We start from the raw sequence: 18971 nt of genomic DNA on the forward strand, positions 1-18971 counted from the left end.
TATTTACTATCGCTGGTATTGGGTCGTGAAAGGGAACAGGACTTGTTGGGCAGCCTGGGTTGGCAGAGCAGCGCGCCAACCACTGCGCCACCCATCACTGCCATCCCAATGAGGAGTCGCGAACGCGGGCGGGCACGGCAGGGGGCAGTGAGACGAAGGGGATCGTTGAGCTGCCCCCTGCTGCTGCCCCCACCACGGAACACAGCCGCGGCGGCATCACCACCCGGCCGTGCACGATGCACCTGGGGTGAGAGCTGAATTTGCACGCGTCGCAAAACGTCGAGCATCACGCGGTACGACCCGAAGACTCGTCGCCGGGACCGCGACACGGTATTTCTAATGGACTCTTTAATCACCACGACTCAGACCCCCATCCCAGGCTCTACACCGCTGAGATGTCCAAGATCTCGTGGCCTGGTCATCAAGGGGCGATCTGTTTAATGGCAGCAGCAGCAGCAGCGACAGCGTGGGTAGCCGAGGGGCTGCCCGCGATCCCGCATGGGGCCTTTCCCTTCATCTCATCTCGGAGTGTCACCGACCTCTTCCATCCACACGAGCAAATGCTTCGGGACCCCAAGCAACCGCCCCCCCCCCCCCCCCCCCCAGATGAATGAAGGAATAACACTGGGTTACATCAAATACAAATCGACTTCAGATCCCCATGGAACACCGCCGTGTGTCCCTTTCGCGAGTTCTACGCCTCTTGTCGTGACGTTCTCGCCCGCCCTGATTGGACATCTGTGACAAAGGAGCTTTGTAGCTCATCGGATTCCTCGAGTATAAATGAATTGGCTCTGACATCACAACACCCCTCTCGCTCTCTCTGTCATCGGTATCTCTTCTCATCTCCCTACAGCTCCGTCTCTCTCGTGCTCTGAAGCGGGGCCAATCGCCAGAAACGTCGCCGATGATAAACGCAATGTTGTTGAAGGGCCACACAGACACGGAATGTGCCGAGTACGTGCTGCTGTACCACTGCCACACACTGGAGCGTGTTTACTCTTAACACTGGGTGGGTAGGTAGGTGAGTGGGTAGGTGGGTGAGTAGGTGGGTGGGTGAGTAGGTGGGTGGGTGGGTGAGTGGGTGAGTGGGTATGTGGGTGAGTGGGTGGGTGGGTGAGTGGGTGGGTGGGTGACAGCGGTGATGAAGTGGTAAGCACACTGCGCTGCCAATTCGACGATCAGGCCTTCATTACTGCATAGGTGCCACTCGCTCACAGCACTTGCCCCAACAGCCTGTTGAAGGCTACACGGGGGATCTTTTTCTTTGATAAACAGCAGTGGGGGAGGCGGGGTGAGAGCGGGGGGGGGCGCCTTGCTTCTCTGACCAGCGGTGAGCGGCTCCCCGCTCCTCCCCCTGGCGCGTGGCTCTCGTCCCGGCTCATCGCCAGTCCGGGCAGCGGACCCCGGCTCCCCCCTCCTCCTCCCCCCTCCTCCTCCCCCCACTCGGGAGCAGGGATAAGACGCGGAGACAGCGGCAGCAACGGCCTCTGTGGCGAGCCACGGAGAGAGGCGCTCGCTCACTCGCTGTGTCAGCCGCCAGTCCACTCGCAGGTAACACGCGTGCCGTGGTGCGGATTGTGTGTATCTGTCTGTGTGTGTGTGTCTGTGTGTGTGTCTATGTGTTTATCTTCAATCTTGATCTCTGTGTCTGTCTGTGTGTCTGTGTCTATGTCCGCATTGTGTAGCGGGGAGCGGTGGCGCAATGATTAGCGAGATGCGCTACGAACCCGAGTTCGATTTCCACTCCAGTGATGATCATATGAGCCAGTCCTGGGCGTCCCCTAGGTCGACTCAGCCTCAAATGAATACCCGATGCGGTGTGTAAACGTCGCCACTAGGGAGACAAAGGCGGCCGGGTGTGGTGCTGTCCACTCACCCCCTCGTATACCGAGCTGCTCGCTAACAGCACTTGCCCCAACAGTCTAATAGTGCTACACGGGGGACCTTTGTCTTTGTGCAGCACGCGTGCCGAGCAGTCGACGGCTGTGCTCGCACTGGGTTCGCACAGGCCTCGCCTGATGCCGAATATGTGTCTGTGTGTGTCTGTGTGTGTGTTTGTGTGTGTGTCTGTGTGTGTCTGTGTGTGTGTATGTGTGTGTGTGTCTGTGTGTGTGTTTGTGTGTCTGTGTGTGTTTGTGTGTCTGTGTTGGTGTGTGTGTGTCTGTGTTTGTGTGTCTGTGTGTGTGTGTCTGTGTGTGTGTTTGTGTGTCTGTGTGTGTTTGTGTGTCTGTGTGTGTGTTTGTGTGTGTCTGTGTGTATGTGTGTCTGTCTGTGTGTATGTGTGTGTGTCTGTGTATGTGTGTATGTGTGTCTGTGTGTGTGTGTCTGTGTATGTATGTGTGTGTCTGTGTGTGTGTGTGTCTGTGTGTTTGTGTGTCTGTGTGTGTGTGTTTGTGTGTTTGTGTGTCTGTGTGTATGTGTGTATGTGTCTGTGTATGTGTCTGTGTGTGTGTCTGTGTGTGTGTGTGTGTGTCTGTGTGCATGTGTGTGTGTGTCTGTGTGTGTTTGTGTGTGTGTGTTTGTGTGTCTGTGTGTATGTGTCTGTGTGTGTCTGTGTGTATGTGTCTGTGTATGTGTGTGTGTCTGTGTGTATGTGTGTGTGTGTCTGTGTATGTGTGTGTCTGTGTGTGTGTGTCTGTGTGTGTCGACCGGCGAAACATTTAGGCTGGCCTGCCTACGATCCATCCTGGGTTTAACCAGGCTGGATTGTGTGAGGAGCTCACAAATCCTTGAAAGATCTGGGCAAAGTCCCATCGGTGAGCTCCTCCGGCAGGCAAGGCTGCGTTGGCTGGGTCATGTAGCCCGCATGCCCAGCCACCGCATGCCTAAACAGCTTTTGTTCGGCCGGATCGAGGGGGCTAGACGGGCGCGGCACGGGCTGGAGAAGAGATGGAGTGATGTGGTACAGGAGGACGTGGAGCTGAGTGGACTTGCCGATGACTGGTACCAGCGGTGTCAAGATCGGCCTCAGTGGAGGAGGCTCGTGAAGGACGCTACTGGGCAGTTGGAGGCAGTCGCCCTCCAACAACAACGGAGGACGGAGGAGCGACGCTCACAACAACGAGCGGAGCGCCGGGTGGCTAAAGCACAGCAAGTTGGCACAGTAGGGGGCACAGGTGGTGCATCAGCCAGTCATCTCGGTCATCTCGGTCAGTCGACCCGTGGCACCTGGGTCTGCCCCGTGACCTCCTGCCAGCGGGCTTTCGACACTTCACGTGGCCTCAAGGTGCACTTGGCCTGGCACAAGCATCGTGGTGACGTCACCACCACTTAGTGGCGAATGGCGGTTGTTGTTGTTGTTGTTTGTGTGTGTGTGTCTGTGTGTATGTGTCTGTGTGTGTGTCTGTGTGTATGTGTCTGTGTGTGTGTGTGTCTGTGTGTATGTGTGTGTGTTTGTGTGTCTGTGTATGTTCAATCTGTCTAATATGTGTTTGTGTGTCTGTGTATGTTCAATCTGTCTAATATGTGTCTATGTGTTTGTGTTGTAGAGGTGTTACGGGAGGGCAAACAAACACACCGGGCATGGTTATGCCCGTACGCGAAGAGATGCTTACATCCACGTCCGCACCGTTTAGCCTGGGGGGCTAATGCAGCGCTGGGATCCCCCACGGCCCCACCCCTCGGTGGGGGAGTTGCTATATAAGGCGGTGAGCCGGAGGGCTCGGGGTTCAGTGTTCAGCTTAAACCAGCGAAGCAAGAAGACCAGCTAGATAGGCCCTGGGACTCCTCTGGCTCGCCGTCCTTCTCAGGACCGACCAGGGCAAGCCAGTGGCGTGGCCCCGAGAGCCCAGAGCCGATGTTCTTCTAAGAGCCAGTCTGGGGACTCAGGGTGCCGTAATCCCAGCTTAACCAGAGCTGGGTCAGCTAGCCTCCCCTAGCCCTGTAGTGGAGGACCTAGGATTAGGCTAGCCGGGACAGAGATTGTGGGATCTCCCTGTTAGACGGGTGAAGGGGCCGATACCCCTTCGAGTGTTGTATATCTCGGCCTGTAATATACAACTGTGGTTAATAAATAAGTGTGCCTCCGACTACATCGTCCAAGTCTCCTTGAATCTACTACAACTGGCATCAGAAGTGGTCTTCTAAGGATGGGTACGAGACGGACGGCTCGTACCAGGGAACCGGGGGAGGAGGACACCTCGGCCGACTCAGAGCCCGAGATTGCTGAAGGCGAATCCGAGCAACCGGGGCTGAGTCCACCCACACCGCAGCGGCAGGACGGGTGGGGACCGTCGGCTGACGGACTGCGGCTGGCTCACTCCCGCCTGGCGGAGCTACTCTACGCGGCAGCCGCCACGTTGGAGGAAATCACTCGCCTGGGGGCTGGAGGAGCTGCACGGGGCGACGTCGGACGACACGCGACGCCAGTTCCCGCCATTTCAACGGGGCTGGAAGTCGGATTTGCCGCCATCAGTACAGTGGGTGCTGAGGGCGGGGCCAGGCTACGTCAGGTGACCGACATTCGCCAACCAGAAGCCGCCACGTCGTCAATAGCGGCCAGCGCGTCACCAGCAGTGCGACCGCCGATGGCGGCCGCCCTTTCCGCCGATACTGTGCGGAGTGGCGGGAACGATGGGGCGAGATCTACAGCTGCGGAGGCCGCATTCCAGCAGCGATTACCGCCCCTCAAAGAGTTTGTGGGGAGCATCGGCAACTATTGTGTCCGATTTAATTTATAACATTCTCCCCGTTCAAAGCCGTCCTTTGCTCCCCGTTGATGTTCCATGCTATGCTGCTAACGGGGGCTCGCTGGGCATTATCGGACAGTTCCGCACGCAAATATGTATTGGGGACATCAAATTATCCGGCCCGATATTGGTCTCCTCCTCGCTGGGGGTTCCGTGCCTGTTGGGGACGGATTTCTTGGCTAAAATGCCGATTCGTATCTTGATCGACCAGGGTTGCATCGAACTCCCATCGGGCCGACGTATGATGTTCTTGTCTTCCCCCGCTACTGTCCGTACGGCATTTGCGACGGTACAGGCGTTGGTTGCGAGGACGGTACGCGTACCGCCGGGAGCTCAGATGCTCATGCCTCTTAGGCTGCGTCGACCATTTGCTAAGGGGATTGGGGATCGGGGTGTTCTGTTGGGACCATCTAGGGCCGGGGTCAACGGACCTAATTTGATAGCGGCCCAGACCATTGTGAAAGGGGACGGGGACCCCTTCATCGCGGTCCTAGATGTGGGGTCGCGAACGGCGGTGGTTCCTCAAGGGACCGTGCTTGCGCACGCGACGCCGGTACCCTGTGAGGAACCGGTCATTGGTCAGGTGAGCACCGCTCCTCCGTCGCAACCGCATTCGGACGGTGATGAGGGGTGGCTGGGTGTGCTTTGTGCGGGATCATCGGACCTGTCCGACTCACAGCGTGAGAGGCTACGAATCCTCCTGCGCGAGTTTTCTGATGTTTTTAGTCAGAACAAATATGATATTAGTTGTACTAAACTGCTGAGACCATATTGACACGGGTGACAGCGCGCCAATCTGCCAAAATCCTTTTCGGTTGAGTCCCGCCGAAAAGGATCATGTCAAATCGGCCGTAGACGACATGCTAGCTGCGGATATTATATCCCCTTCTACCAGCCCTTGGGGTGCGCCGATCGTCTTAGTTAAAAAACACGACGGCTCATTGCGGTTTTGTGTCAATTTTCGTCGGCTGAACAAGATTTCCGTAGCCGACGCATACCCGCTCCCTCGGATGGATGAATCACTTGATGCCCTGGCGGGGGCGCGGTTCTTCTCCACGTTGGATTTACTGTCAGGGTTCTGGCAGCTCCCACTGGATGACGAATCTAAACCTAAAACTGCTTTCCGTACGCCGAACGGCCTTTTCCAATTTAACCGCTTGCCGATGGGGCTCCATTCAGCGCCGGCAACTTTTCAGCGATTAATGGAATTGGTCCTGGCTGGGTTGCAATGGGATTCATGTTTGATTTACTTAGACGATGTCATCGTCTTTAGTAAAACATTCGACGAACACCTCCAGAGGTTGCGCGCTGTTTTCCTCAAAATGCGGGCTGCTAATTTGAAATTCAAGCCCCAGAAGTGTCATTTGCTCCGCGAATCGGTGCGGTATTTGGGTCACATTGTCAGGTATTGCCACAGATCCCGCCAAAACGCAATGTGTCAGCTCCTGGCCGACTCCCACCTCGGTGGGGGAGGTCAGGAGTTTCATTGGATTCGCGTCATATTACCGACGGTTTGTCGCTGATTTCGCAACAATTGCTAAACCCTTATATGCCTTGACATCAAAGGGGGTCAAGTTTCACTGGGGACAGGAGGAGGAGTCTGCTTTTCGCTTCCTCCGGGACGCCCCTAGTGGGGGCTCCGCCATTGAGTTATCCAGACTTTTCAAAACCCTTCGTGCTCGATACAGACGCAAGCAACACGGGCATTGGGGGCGTGCTTTCGCAGGTTGTTGGGGGCGTAGAGCATGTGGTAGGGTACGGCAGTCGGGTTTTGTCTCCGGCGGAACAAAGGTACTGTGTTACCCGTCGGGAACTATTGGCAATTGTTTACTTCATTCAGCAATATCGCCCATATCTGTGTAACGGGTTCCGGAGACACTTGTAGAGGTAACTTCTTTATTACAATCCGACAGCACTCCAATAGTCCAACAGTCCTGATACTCTGTAACAACTCCCAGGTACACAGCCTAGGTACACAGCCTAGATACACTACTCTGGCTACGCTCTGGAACTCGCCCTCACAAGGTCGTAGATTCGGGAGTTCCAGAGTCCCACCACTGGCTCTCACAGCGTCCCAGAGTCCTCAGATGGCTGGTCTTGGGTCTTGGGTCTTGAGCTACGACTGGCCCTCATCGTCCAGGGAACTCCCCTTTAATGCCTAGTCCCCAACGAGGGATGGGGCCGTGTGCGCCCCCAGATATCCCACAGAGCACACACAGCCCCCCCCCCCCCCCCCCCCGTTGGTGGCGCCAAGCGGCTTAAGCGCCTGGACCACCCGGGAACCCAACGCCTGACGCCAAGAGGCTTAAGTGTCTGACCTGCCTGGGAACCCAGCGCCTGGCGCCAAGAGGCTTAAGCGCCTGGCCCGCCCAGGGTCCCAGAGTCCCCAGCAGCCCCTCCCTTCTTATGTCACTACATTACTCTCCTCTATGTAGCCTCCAGCCATCCCGGCTGTCAATAATTAGAAAGTTTAAATTAACGAAAGGGAGAGAGAGAAAAAAAAATACGCGAGTCTCAACAGGAAAAGAAAAGAGAACAAGAAAGCAACCATAAATACCATAACCAACCTGTACAACTTTACACTATATACAAGCATCAATCAACAAAAAGATGAAGCAATGATACGTGAACAAACGACCCGCGGCATACCTAGCCCTCCTCGGGATCCGCATAGAAAACGGGGAATTAACAACAACAAATATACAGATTCCGACGCGTTGGATGCACAACCACCGCATGGATGGCAGGGTTCCACACCACCCTGCCAGCCTCCCATCCATCAGGTGCAGAGAAGGCGAAGACCAACATGTCGAGCATCCCTCTACACACACTAATCCGGATGTCTGTCTACGTCCCGGGTAGAGAAGTCGTACTTCAGGGCCGACCCATGTACTGGGCAAAGAAGTCGCACTTCAGGGCTGCTCCAGCATCTACATTTTAAAATATATATATAAAATTGACATGACACAAACAAAATAGATCTGCCTGCTCCTGTCCATAAATGGTGGCCGCACGCGCGAACCGCATCTCCAAGGCATCCCGTGCTTGCGTCCCAGCAGCCCTCAATGAGGACCACCACCGACATTACATGTCAACCGTTAGCACCCCCCGCCTTTCCAACGTGGCGTCTCCATCCTAAAACCGCGCACGTCGGCCATATCGGGGGGGAATTTCCGTGTTACCACCCCACCGCCTTTCCGACTCGGCGTCACAACCAGTAGCACGCGTCGGCCATATCGGGGGAACTTCAACCCAGTCTCTCTCCAAGACTCGCATCGCAGCATATAGCTGTACCGACCGAGCTGAGACCCAGTCTCTTTCCAAGACTCGCATCGCAGCATATAGCTGTACCGACCGAGCTGAGACGACCCAGTCTCTTTCCAAGACTCGCATCGCAGCATATAGCTGTACCGACCGAGCTGAGACGACCTAGTCTCTCTCCAAGACTCGCATCGCAGCATATAGCTGTACCGACCGAGCTGAGACCCAGTCTCTCTCCAAGACTCGCATCGCAGCATATAGCTGTACCGACCGAGCTGAGACCCAGTCTCTCTCCAAGACTCGCATCGCAGCATATAGCTGTACCGACCGAGCTGAGACGACCCATCGTTCACTCCCTGCACAACATGCACCCTAACAACTGAGGGATACAGTCCCAATGTAACGGGACAACTACACCTGAACACCACGAATCTCCAGCCCACTGTTTCAACGCGCCTCGGAGTGTTTCAACCTCCGGGCCGTCAGGTCAAGCCATCAGCGATTCCATGACGGGACCACAGTCTCCGAGCCATGTGAGCGCACAGCCCACTAGGCTGGACATGCCACGGAGTGTTTCAATCTCCGGGCTGTCAGGTCAAGCTGTCAGCCATAGCATGACGGGACCACACTCTCCGAGCCATGTGAGCACACAGCCCACTAGGCTAGACATGCCACGGAGTGTCTCTATCTCCGGGCTGTCAGGTCAAGCCGTCAGCCATAGCATGACGGGACCACACTCTCCGAGCCATGTGAGCACACAGCCCACTAGGCTAGACATGCCACGGAGTGTCTCTATCTCCGGGCTGTCAGGTCAAGCCGTCAGCCATAGCATGACGGGACCACACTCTCCGAGCCATGTGAGCACACAGCCCACTAGGCTAGACATGCCACGGAGTGTCTCTATCTCTGGGCTGTCAGGTCAAGCCATCAGCCATAGCATGACGGGACCACAACTCTCGTGTTAGACATGCAACACCCGCTGGGCCATCCTGGTCAGGATCTGCACCCCAAGATATTTGAGAGCCAGCATGACAATTCCAAATCCTTGGCAGCATGTCACCATCTCAAGATAAATGCCCTATACAGTATATACATCGTTAACAATGACAGCACAAGCTATACATTAACAATCACGAACAAAGCTCAATACAAACCATACATTGTTAACAATCATAAGCAAAGTTTCGCACACACATTGACAACACTCACGAGCGAAGCTCCACACAGTTTACCCAACAACAATCACGACTCCCCGACGACAACGAAGAAAATGTCAACAAAAAAATCATTAATCCGGAGCGCGTAAATGGACGAAGTGTCAGGGGCCTGGTCTCCCGACCTCCAACCTTTGGCCAGAGCAGCAAAGGCAGCGACCAGCGTGTCGGTCGATGTGTCCTCACTGTCCGGTCGCAGCGCTGATGACGCGCTATGCTAGGTTGAAGCCAGCTGTCGTCCGGCGGTGAAGGTCGCAGCGCTGATGACGCGGCGTTGTTTGGTTGGACCACGCTGGGCCTGGAAGTGACGTTGCTCCCAGCGGTCATTGCTCCTCCGGTGGAAGTGATGTCATTCCCGGAAGTATCCCCCACATCCGCGGCGGGAATGCCGGTGGCATCCACCATGCCCGTGGCGGCGGCGGCAGCGGGCTCGGGCGAGCGCTGCGCCTCCTCTCTCCCTCCCGCCATCGCCTGTGAGCGCCGCATCTCGCCCAGGAGGGAGGCGGTGGCGCAGAGCAGCTCGGCGAGGTGAAGCAGCGCCTCCTACATCCCTGCTCCCGACGCTGGAGAGGGGACGGTCAGCGGAGCAGACGGCTGCTCAGCCGGCGGTGCAGCGTCGCTGTCGGCCGGCGGTGCGGCTTTGTTGTCGGCCGGCGTTGGCCACCCCATCGCTGTTTGCTCCTCGACATCGCCGTCAGGACTGAAGGTACGTGGCTTACTTCTTGTCTCCATAGCCACTTCTGACACCAAATGTAACGGGTTCCGGAGACACTTGTAGAGGTAACTTCTTTATTACAATCCGACAGCACTCCAATAGTCCAACAGTCCTGATACTCTGTAACAACTCCCAGGTACACAGCCTAGGTACACAGCCTAGATACACTACTCTGGCTACGCTCTGGAACTCGCCCTCACAAGGTCGTAGAGTCGTGAGTTCCAGAGTCCCACCACTGGCTCTCACAGCGTCCCAGGGTCCTCAGATGGCTGGTCTTGGGTTTTGGGTCTTGAGCTACGACTGGCCCTGATCGTCCAGGGAGCTCCCCTTTTATGCCTAGTCCCCAACGAGGGGTGGGGCCGTGTGCGCCCCCAGATATCCCACAGAGCACACACAGCCCCCCCCCCCCCCCCCCCCCCCGTTGGTGGCGCCAAGCGGCTTAAGCGCCTGGGCCACCCGGGAACCCAACGCCTGACGCCAAGAGGCTTAAGCATCTGACCCGCCTGGGAACCCAGCGCCTGGCGCCAAGAGGCTTAAGCGCCTGGCCCGCCCAGGGTCCCAGAGCCCCCAGCAGCCCCTCCCTTCTTATGTCACTACATCTGTACGATCGCCATTTTACCGTCCGCACAGATCATGCGGCGCTGCAGTACGCCTTGCGGGTTCAACAGCCATCGGGACAATTGTCTCGATGGTTGGAGATTCTCCAAGATTTTGATTTTGAGACTACATATCGTAAGGGCATTTGCCACACGAACGCAGACGCTCTGTCGCGTTTGCCACCCACCTCCGAGTGCGCTTGCCTCCTGGGTTCGGGGCGTTGCAGACCTCCGAATGTGATCTCCGATTCGGTCCTTGCGGCTGCCGCTGATGCGCCTTCAATTGCGGGTCCTATTGAGCAAGAAGGGAGGGATTCTTTGCTGGGATTGTCTGTTGCGGAGTGGGGGGCGCCTCCAAATGGAGGACACCTCCCTCCTCGCTTTGCGCCGTCGCATCGGGGGAGTTGGTTGGGGGGCGGAAAATGTCGACTCGTGGGGGTTATTCCAGGGTCTTTTCATGCATTGGGACGGGAGATCTCGCCGCCACCGGCTGGTGGTGCCTTCCACATTGAGGGGTAGAGTGGTGTGGGCTGCGCACGAGCGACTCCTTCACCTGGGGACTCACAAAACTCTTGCCATGCTCCAACTGGATTTTGGCAAGGGACGTGGATGATTTTTTAGGGTCGTGTACTCAGTGCGCGCAACGGAAGCCACCAGCGAGGGGGTCCAACCCACCATTGCAGTCTATCAAAGTTTCCCGGGTTAACGAGCTCGTCGCGCTTGATATTCTGGGCCCATTCCCCGCTACACCTATGGGAAATAAATACCTATTGACCGGGGTGGAATATTTTACGCGATGGCCTATGGCCTGGCCCCTCGCCAACCAGTCGGCAGCAGCCATCGCGGAGGCCTTTGTCCAGGGCTACGTCCTCGACAAAGGTGCTCCGGAGCGGCTGCTGACCGACCAGGGTAAAAAAATTTCGGGTAAACTTCTCCACGAAGTGTGCGTGCTCCTGGGTACGAAAAAAATTTGTACCTCCCCATATCATCCGCAAACTGACGGGATGGTGGAGCATCTGCATCGGACTATCACGTCCATGCTGTCCCAACAGGTGTCTGAATCCCAGACCGATTGGGACCTTCATATTCCGGGGGTTTTGGCGGCCTACAGAATGGCTCCTCATGCGGCGACCGGATTTTCGCCCTTCTTCCTAATGTACGGTCGCGAAGCTAACCCACCTGTCGCGACTCAGCTGCAGATCTCCACGCCGCATGCTAAATCCAAATTGACTGACCATGTCAAATTCAACATCGCTAAATTGACAGAGGCGTGGGAGGCGGCCATCCAAAATTCAGAACTCCGCCAGAGGGCGAATGAAAGGCTCAGGCTGGGTCGGGCACATGTGCTCCAGTGGAAACCGGGTGACAAGGCGTGGTTGCACTGTCCCCAAGTACCACTGGCGACCTTGTCTAAGCTGGTGCGGCCGTGGCGGGGGCCCGTCGAAGTGGTGCAGGTCTTGCAGCCACAATGTGTACGTGTCCGATGGGGGAAGCGTCGGTGGTTCGTGCACCCCTCCAGGTTGAAACCATTCGTTGCGCCCCATGTTCCTACCACACACACGCATGGCCAAACATGTGAGGGGTCCACCGACTCCCTGAGTCCGACTTCGCTGCTTTCGCCTGACTTGCCACCGACTGTTCCACCTCCAGGTGCACCAGGATTGAAGTGCTCACGACCGCCAACCCCTCTCGGGGGGGTCGGGGGTCGCTCATCTGCGAAGCCAGATACTCTCGCACCCGGACTATTGACACCCACCACTGGGCCAACCGGGGCTGCCCCTTGTGACGGTCCCGCTGCAAGAATGCGCGCCAAAACGCGCAGACTTTTGTGAGATTGGCCGCTTGTGCGGCCCTTGCGGGGGTCGCGGGGTGGGGGGGGGTCCTAGAAATTGTATATATGTTGTTGTTTTTATGGGATGGGGTATTTATTCGGGGGGGGGGGTGCGTCGGGTTATTTTTCTCTCTCTTGTTGTTGTTGCTGTTGTTGTTAGTTACGCGAGGCACACACGGGTTTGGGGGGATGCATCTTTATTGTGAATTTTGTTGCAGCCGGGACGGCTGCGGGCTGTACAGGGGGGGGGGGGGGTGATGTAGAGGTGTTACGGGAGGGCAAACAAACACACCGGGCGTGGTTATGCCCGTACGCGAAGAGATGCTTACATCCACATCCGCACCGTTTAGCCTGGGGGGCTAATGCGGCGCTGGGATCCCCCACAGCCCCACCCCTCGGTGGGGGAGTTGCTATATAAGGCGGTGAGCCAGAGGGCTCGGGGTTCAATGTTCAGCTTAAACCAGCGAAGCAAGAAGACCGGCTAGATAGGCCCTGGGACTCCCCTGGCTCGCCGTCCTTCTCAGGACCGACCAGGGCAAGCCAGTGGCGTGGCCCCGAGAGCCCAGAGCCGATGTTCTTCTAAGAGCCGGTCTGGGGACTCAGGGTGCCGTAATCCCAGCTTAACTAGAGCTGGGTCAGCTAGCCTCCCCGAGCCCTGTAGTGGAGGACCTAGGATTAGGCTAGCCGGGACAGAGATTGTGGGATCTCCCTGTTAGACGGGTGAAGGGGCCGATACCCCTTCGAGTGTTGTATATCTCGGCCTGTAATATACAACTATGATTAATAAATAAGTGTGCCTCTGACTATGTCGTCCAAGTCTCCTTGAACCTACTACAGTGTGTCTGTATGTTCAATCTGTCTAATATGTGTCTATGTGTTTGTGTGTCTGTGTATGTTCAATCTGTCTAATATGTGTCTGTGTGTTTGTGTGTCTGTGTATGTTCAATCTGTCTAATATGTGCCTATGTGTTTGTGTGTCTGTGTATGTTCAATCTGTATAATATGTGTCTATGTGTTTGTGTGTCTGTGTATGTTCAATCTGTCTAATATGTGTCTATGTGTTTGTGTGTCTGTGTATGTTCAATCTGTCTAATATGTGTCTATGTGTTTGTGTGTCTGTGTATGTTTAATCTGTCTAATATGTGTCTATGTGTTTATGTGTCTGTGTATCTTCAATCAACACCCAGGAACAGGTTTGCAGATTTGCTGAGCATTTCTGTGAGATCCTGGGGGAGGGAAAATCTCTCAGCCAGGAAAACATCATAGAACAAAGTGGGGATAACCCTGCTGAGGCTGCAGTGCCTCAAATATTGGAAGAGGTCACCCCCTGTGAGTGGCTGGCTAAGGTGCCATCTGTTGAGGAAGTACTGAAGGCGATCCGGAGTCTGAGACCAGGAAAGGCACCGGGCAGAGATGATCTCCCAAGCGAAATGCTGAGGGAGGGTGGCGTTTGTGCACAGACTGCCCTATATGACATCATAACAACAGTCTGGACCGCTGGATGGGTACAGCAGGATTGGAAGGATGCCCTGGTGGTCCCCCACTTTAAGAAGGGGGACCACACAGACTGTAACAATTACAGGGGCATCTCACTCCTCAGTGTGTCGGGAAAGGTCCTGGCAAGGATTATTCAACATCGCCTTGCTAGGCACGCTGAGAAGAGGCTTGCGGAACCCCAATGCGGTTTTAGGAAAGGGCGGTCCTGCACAGATGCCATATTTTCTGTCCGTCTGCTACAGCAGAGGTGTAGGGAATTCCAACAAGACCTACATCTCTGCTTTATTGACCTGGTCAAGGCCTATGATACCATCAGTAGGCCTGGGCTCTGGGTTGTTCTCTGTGCTTTCGGAGTCCCTGACCCTCTGCTCACGATCATTAAGGACCTTCATGATGGTGAGCGGGCCCGGGTAAAACTACGTGGCCGGGAGTCGGAGCCTTTCCCTGTACACCTTGGGGTGCGACAGGGATGTCCTCTGGCTCCCACATTATTTAACATCTATTTCGACTGCGTAGTTCGTGAAGCCTTCAATAGCTGTACCAGGGGAATTTCCATTTGGTACAGATATAATGGGAGGCTGATTGATGCCCGGGTGCGATCAAGGGATGGCTCCCTAGTGGTCAACCACGTTGTGTATGCCGATGATTTGGTAATAGCTGCTCATTCAGAAGAGGAGTTGGAGACGCTGCTGCTGAGACTGGAGCGTGCCACTAAGAGGTGGGGCCTTACCATCAGCCCCACCAAAACTAAGCACCTGCCTGGGTATTTTGTACCATCGGACACTCCACCCCCACAACTCCCAATCGGTGATGGGGCAGCTGTGGAGAGAGTGGAGAGTTTCCCATACCTGGGCAGTGTGCTTATGACCGGCTCCAGTTTATCAGCAGAGGTCTCACTCCGAATCAGTCGAGCGGAAATATCTTTTCATCGGTTGCGTAACGCTGTGTGAAAGCTACCTCGTCTGTCGCTCCACACGAAGCTTCAGGTCTTCTCGGCCACGGTCATTCCCTCCCTTCTCTACGCTTGCGAAACGTGGACCCCCCTAATGGAGCATCTTCGCCGGTTGGAAACATTTAGGCTGGCCTGCCTACGATCCATCCTGGGTTTAACCAGGCTGGATTGTGTGAGGAGCTCACAAATCCTTGAAAGATCTGGGCAAAGTCCCATCGGTGAGCTCCTCCGGCAGGCAAGGCTGCGTTGGCTGGGTCATGTAGCCCGCATGCCCCGCCACCGCATCCCTAAACAGCTTTTGTTCGGCCGGATCGAGGGGGCGAAACGGGACGTGGAGCTGAGTGGACTTGCCGATGACTGGTACCAGCGGTGTCAAGATCGGCCTCTGTGGAGGAGGCTCGTGAAGGACGCTACTGGGCAGTTGGAGGCAGTCGCCCTCTAACAACAACGGAGGGCGGAGGAGCGACGCTCACAACAACGAGCGGAGCGTCGGGTAGCTAAAGCACAGCAAGTTGGTACAGTAGGGGGCACAGGTGGTGCATCAGCCAGTCATCTCGGTCATTTCGGTCAGTCGACCCATGGCACCTGGGTCTGCCCCGTGACCTCCTGCCAGCAGGCGTTCGACATTTCACGTGGCCTCAAGGTGCACTTGGCCTGGCACAAGCGTCGTGGTGACGTCACCGCCACTTAGTGGCGAATGGCGGTTGTTGTTGTTGTTCAATCTGTCTAATATGTGTCTATGTGTGTGTGTGTCTGTGTATGTTCAATCTGTATAATATGTGTCTGTGTGTTTGTGTGTCTGTGTATGTTCAATCTGTCTAATATGTGTCTATGTGTTTGTGTGTCTGTGTATGTTCAATCTGTCTGCTACAGTATGTGTCTATGTGTTTGTGTGTCTATGTATGTATGTCTATGTATGTTCAATCTGTCTGTTGTGTGTCTATGTCCATGTGTTCTCCGTGTGCGTGCCATATTGAATGTCTGTTATTTTAGTCGAGGTTTTCTGTCGCCGACCATTTACATTCGCCATGAATACTATTGGCATAGACATACCCTACTAAAATCACTCAGGAATGTCCTTAACGCTCGTGACGTCACTCCACATCGACCACCCCCCCCCCCTCATTAATATTCATGAGCAGGTGACGTCCTATTCTTGGGCCTTTCGGTAAAACAACGGAGATAGTAAAGTCACGTGGGTGGAAAAGGAAGACGATTGCTTGTGTGGCAATCGAAACTTCGTGATCTATTTTTTTTTCTACCTACGTGACTTTACCGAACAAACCAAAGAGTTGATTCCTGCGGTCATGAAAGCTTCAAATCAAGATTTAACGTAGATAGGTTCAAAGAAAATAACAAAAAACTACGACGTTTCGATCGCGACACAAGCAATCGTCATCAGGAGAATAAAAGAGCGAGAAAGTTGCTGAGGCAGGCTGCTTTAAAGGTTTTAAATGTGTGTAGCCCAAGGGCCATAAACGTAGTCGGCGGGGCGAGTGCCGTTAAAGTGAGAAATGTGCAAGTCAATGTAAGATCGCAGAGTCACCGCCACATCGAGGATATCTCTCACAATTCAGTGGCCACCTCCGAGCCTTCGTCATCGTGGAGGGAGCTCTGCGACCTACATTGACATGCTAATTTATCACTTTAACATCACTCGCCCCGCCCACTTTGTTTATGACCCTTGGGCTACACCCATTTAAAACCTTTAAAACGGCCTGCTTCAGCAGCTTTCCTGCTCTTTTTTTCTCCTGGTGACGACTGCTTGTGTCGCGATCGAAACGTCGTAGTTTTTTGTTATTTTTGTTATTTTCTTTGAACATATCTACGTAACTTTTCCGAAAGACCCAAGAATATGAATTCCTTGAGACCTCATTTGCCAGTAGCAAGCTATAGTAATAGGTTTTACCCTTTTATCTGGCACCAAAACTGAAACCTTTATACAAGGGATCATGTTTGCAATAACCACAACACAAGCAGCCTTTTTGTTTGCATTTTGACTGCTTGTGTTGTGGTTATTGCAAATATGATCCCTTGTATAAAGGTGTCAGTTTTGGTGCCAGATAAAAGGGTAAAAACCTACTACTCTATTAATTTCTGCAGTCACGAAAGCTTTAAGTCGAGGTTACGTCCTCCACATGGACCATCCCCCCCTCATTAATAATCATGAGCAGGTCACGTAACTCCACATCGAACAGCCCCCCTCATTAATAATCATAAGGTGACGTCCTCCACATGGACCCCCCCCCCACCCCTCATTAATAATCATGAGCAGGTCACGTAACTCCACATCGAACAGCCCCCCTCATTAATAATCATTATAAGGTGACGTCCTCCACATGGACCCACCCCCTCATTAATAATCATGAGCAGGTCACGTAACTCCACATCGAACAGCCCCCCTCATTAATAATCATTATAAGGTGACGTCCTCCACATGGACCCCCCCTCATTAATAATCATGAGCAGGTCACGTAACTCCACATCGAACAGCCCCCCTCATTAATAATCATTATAAGGTGACGTCCTCCACATGGACCCACCCCCTCATTAATAATCATGAGCAGGTCACGTAACTCCACATCGAACAGCCCCCCTCATTAATAATCATTATAAGGTGACGTCCTCCACATGGACCCCCCCCTCATTAATAATCATGAGCAGGTCACGTAACTCCACATCGAACGGCCCTCATTAATAATCATAAGGTGACGTCCTCCACATGGCCCCCCCCCCCCCCATTCATAATAATTAGCGGCTGACGTCACTCCATATTGAGTCCCCCCCCTCCCCCGCGGCATTAATAATGACGTCACTCCACACACAGAAAGGTGGAGCGAAAACTACAATTTGTTTCGGCACAATTGCTTGCACTTTGCCGCTAACACGTTCCTTCGGAGTGGGCAGGTAGGAACTTGGTTGGACAGCGCATTCGTGCACGACAGACAAATATGCACGACAGACAGACAAATAATCCCTAGTGGGCAGTGTGGACCCTGTTGTTCCTACCTGTAGTATTAGCATAAAGTAATCTACGCGTCACCTTCAGTAACGTGCCTCCCGTGTGTCTCCCGCGCGTCACGTCACTCAACATAAATATTCACGTCGTCGCTGCATTTCATTACTAACGCTGAGGAAGTTGGAGCGACTGTTGCTGCTTTTGTAACGCCATTTAACCCATCTTTATAGAGCGTTCACCATCACATTAATGCAACGTCACATCGCGCTGCATTTCCTGCCTTCATTTCCTTCTTCGCCACGTCTAACTAAAGGGAGGTCAACTTTACACGTCCAAATTATGCTGAAATAAAAATGTATCCTAAAAATCGACATTCTTCAGCTCCTTTGCGGCCATTGACTCCAATTACAATGTTTGCAACTCTGGCGAGCTAAAGCAGAACGTGACGACGTCTCAGAGCACTGCACCTTGAGTCTGTGAGTGTCCGTCTAATGCAGAGGCACAGCGGCATTGCGTCAGCTGTGCTCATCACATTGTTGCGTGCAACAATCACTGCCGTCGCTGCAGTGATTGTTGCGTGATTGTTGCGTGCAACAATCGCTGCCGTCACTGGCACAAAACGAAGTAAAAAAACACCTCGCTTCATATCACTGCAGCACTATATAAACTCACCTTCAATTTGTTCAAATTCACTGCTCTGATACTTGATTCTCTTCTGCTTTCAGTTGCTGTACTAACTCACATTAATGCAGTGCTACAGTTACATGCAGTACGGTGTTTTATGAAAAAAATGTTGCCAATACTCCCCGCCATTACATTCCGCTAATTAATCATCGTTAACGACTGCCAAGAAACCTGGAGCGGAAATCAAAATTTGTTTAGGCACAAATTACAGTTTTTAAAGTCCATGGTCCCCTCTTTATCCAGAGCTAACCGGACAATGAATTCCACGCCACATCCCACTGCATTTTCTGCCTTCATTTATTTCTTTGTCACGTCAAACAAAAGCAAGGTGAACTCTACGCTTGCAAATGATGCTAAAATAAACATTTCTCTGCTGTTTTGCCACCATTGCCTCCGATTCATATTGTTTGCTACTCCGGCGAGCTGCAGCACACGACAATAAGTAAGTCGCAGAGCACTGCACCTCAAGCTATTGGAATTGTTTAGGCCCAGAGGACATTTTATAACGCAAATTGCCCCTTCTTTATGGAGACATTTCTCGGTGATTATCCAGATATTGTATCGATTTCCA

The 18971-nt window shown here is 53.8% G+C and overlaps 1 protein-coding gene across 3 annotated transcripts in view; it reads left to right on the forward strand.

The window, feature by feature from the left end:
• Positions 1–1190: 1190 nt before the first annotated feature.
• LOC133357794 (putative uncharacterized protein DDB_G0271606) overlaps positions 1191–18971 on the forward strand; it is a 30762-nt gene continuing 12981 nt past the window's right edge. Inside the window, exons 1-2 of one of the 3 annotated variants that reach the window (XM_061575919.1) lie at positions 1191–1554; positions 12128–12305. In XM_061575919.1, coding sequence (XP_061431903.1) covers positions 12280–12305 — 26 coding nt within the window. In that variant the 5' untranslated portion in view covers positions 1191–1554; positions 12128–12279. Of the gene's footprint in view, positions 1555–10282; positions 12306–18971 lie in introns of those variants that run through there. The other 2 variants (XM_061575920.1, XM_061575918.1) reach the window with 2 other exon arrangements.

The sequence above is a fragment of the Lethenteron reissneri genome, chromosome 59, assembly GCF_015708825.2.
Source record: "Lethenteron reissneri isolate LAM-NWPU_2019-01 chromosome 59, ASM1570882v1, whole genome shotgun sequence".
Lineage (NCBI taxonomy): Eukaryota > Metazoa > Chordata > Hyperoartia > Petromyzontiformes > Petromyzontidae > Lethenteron > Lethenteron reissneri.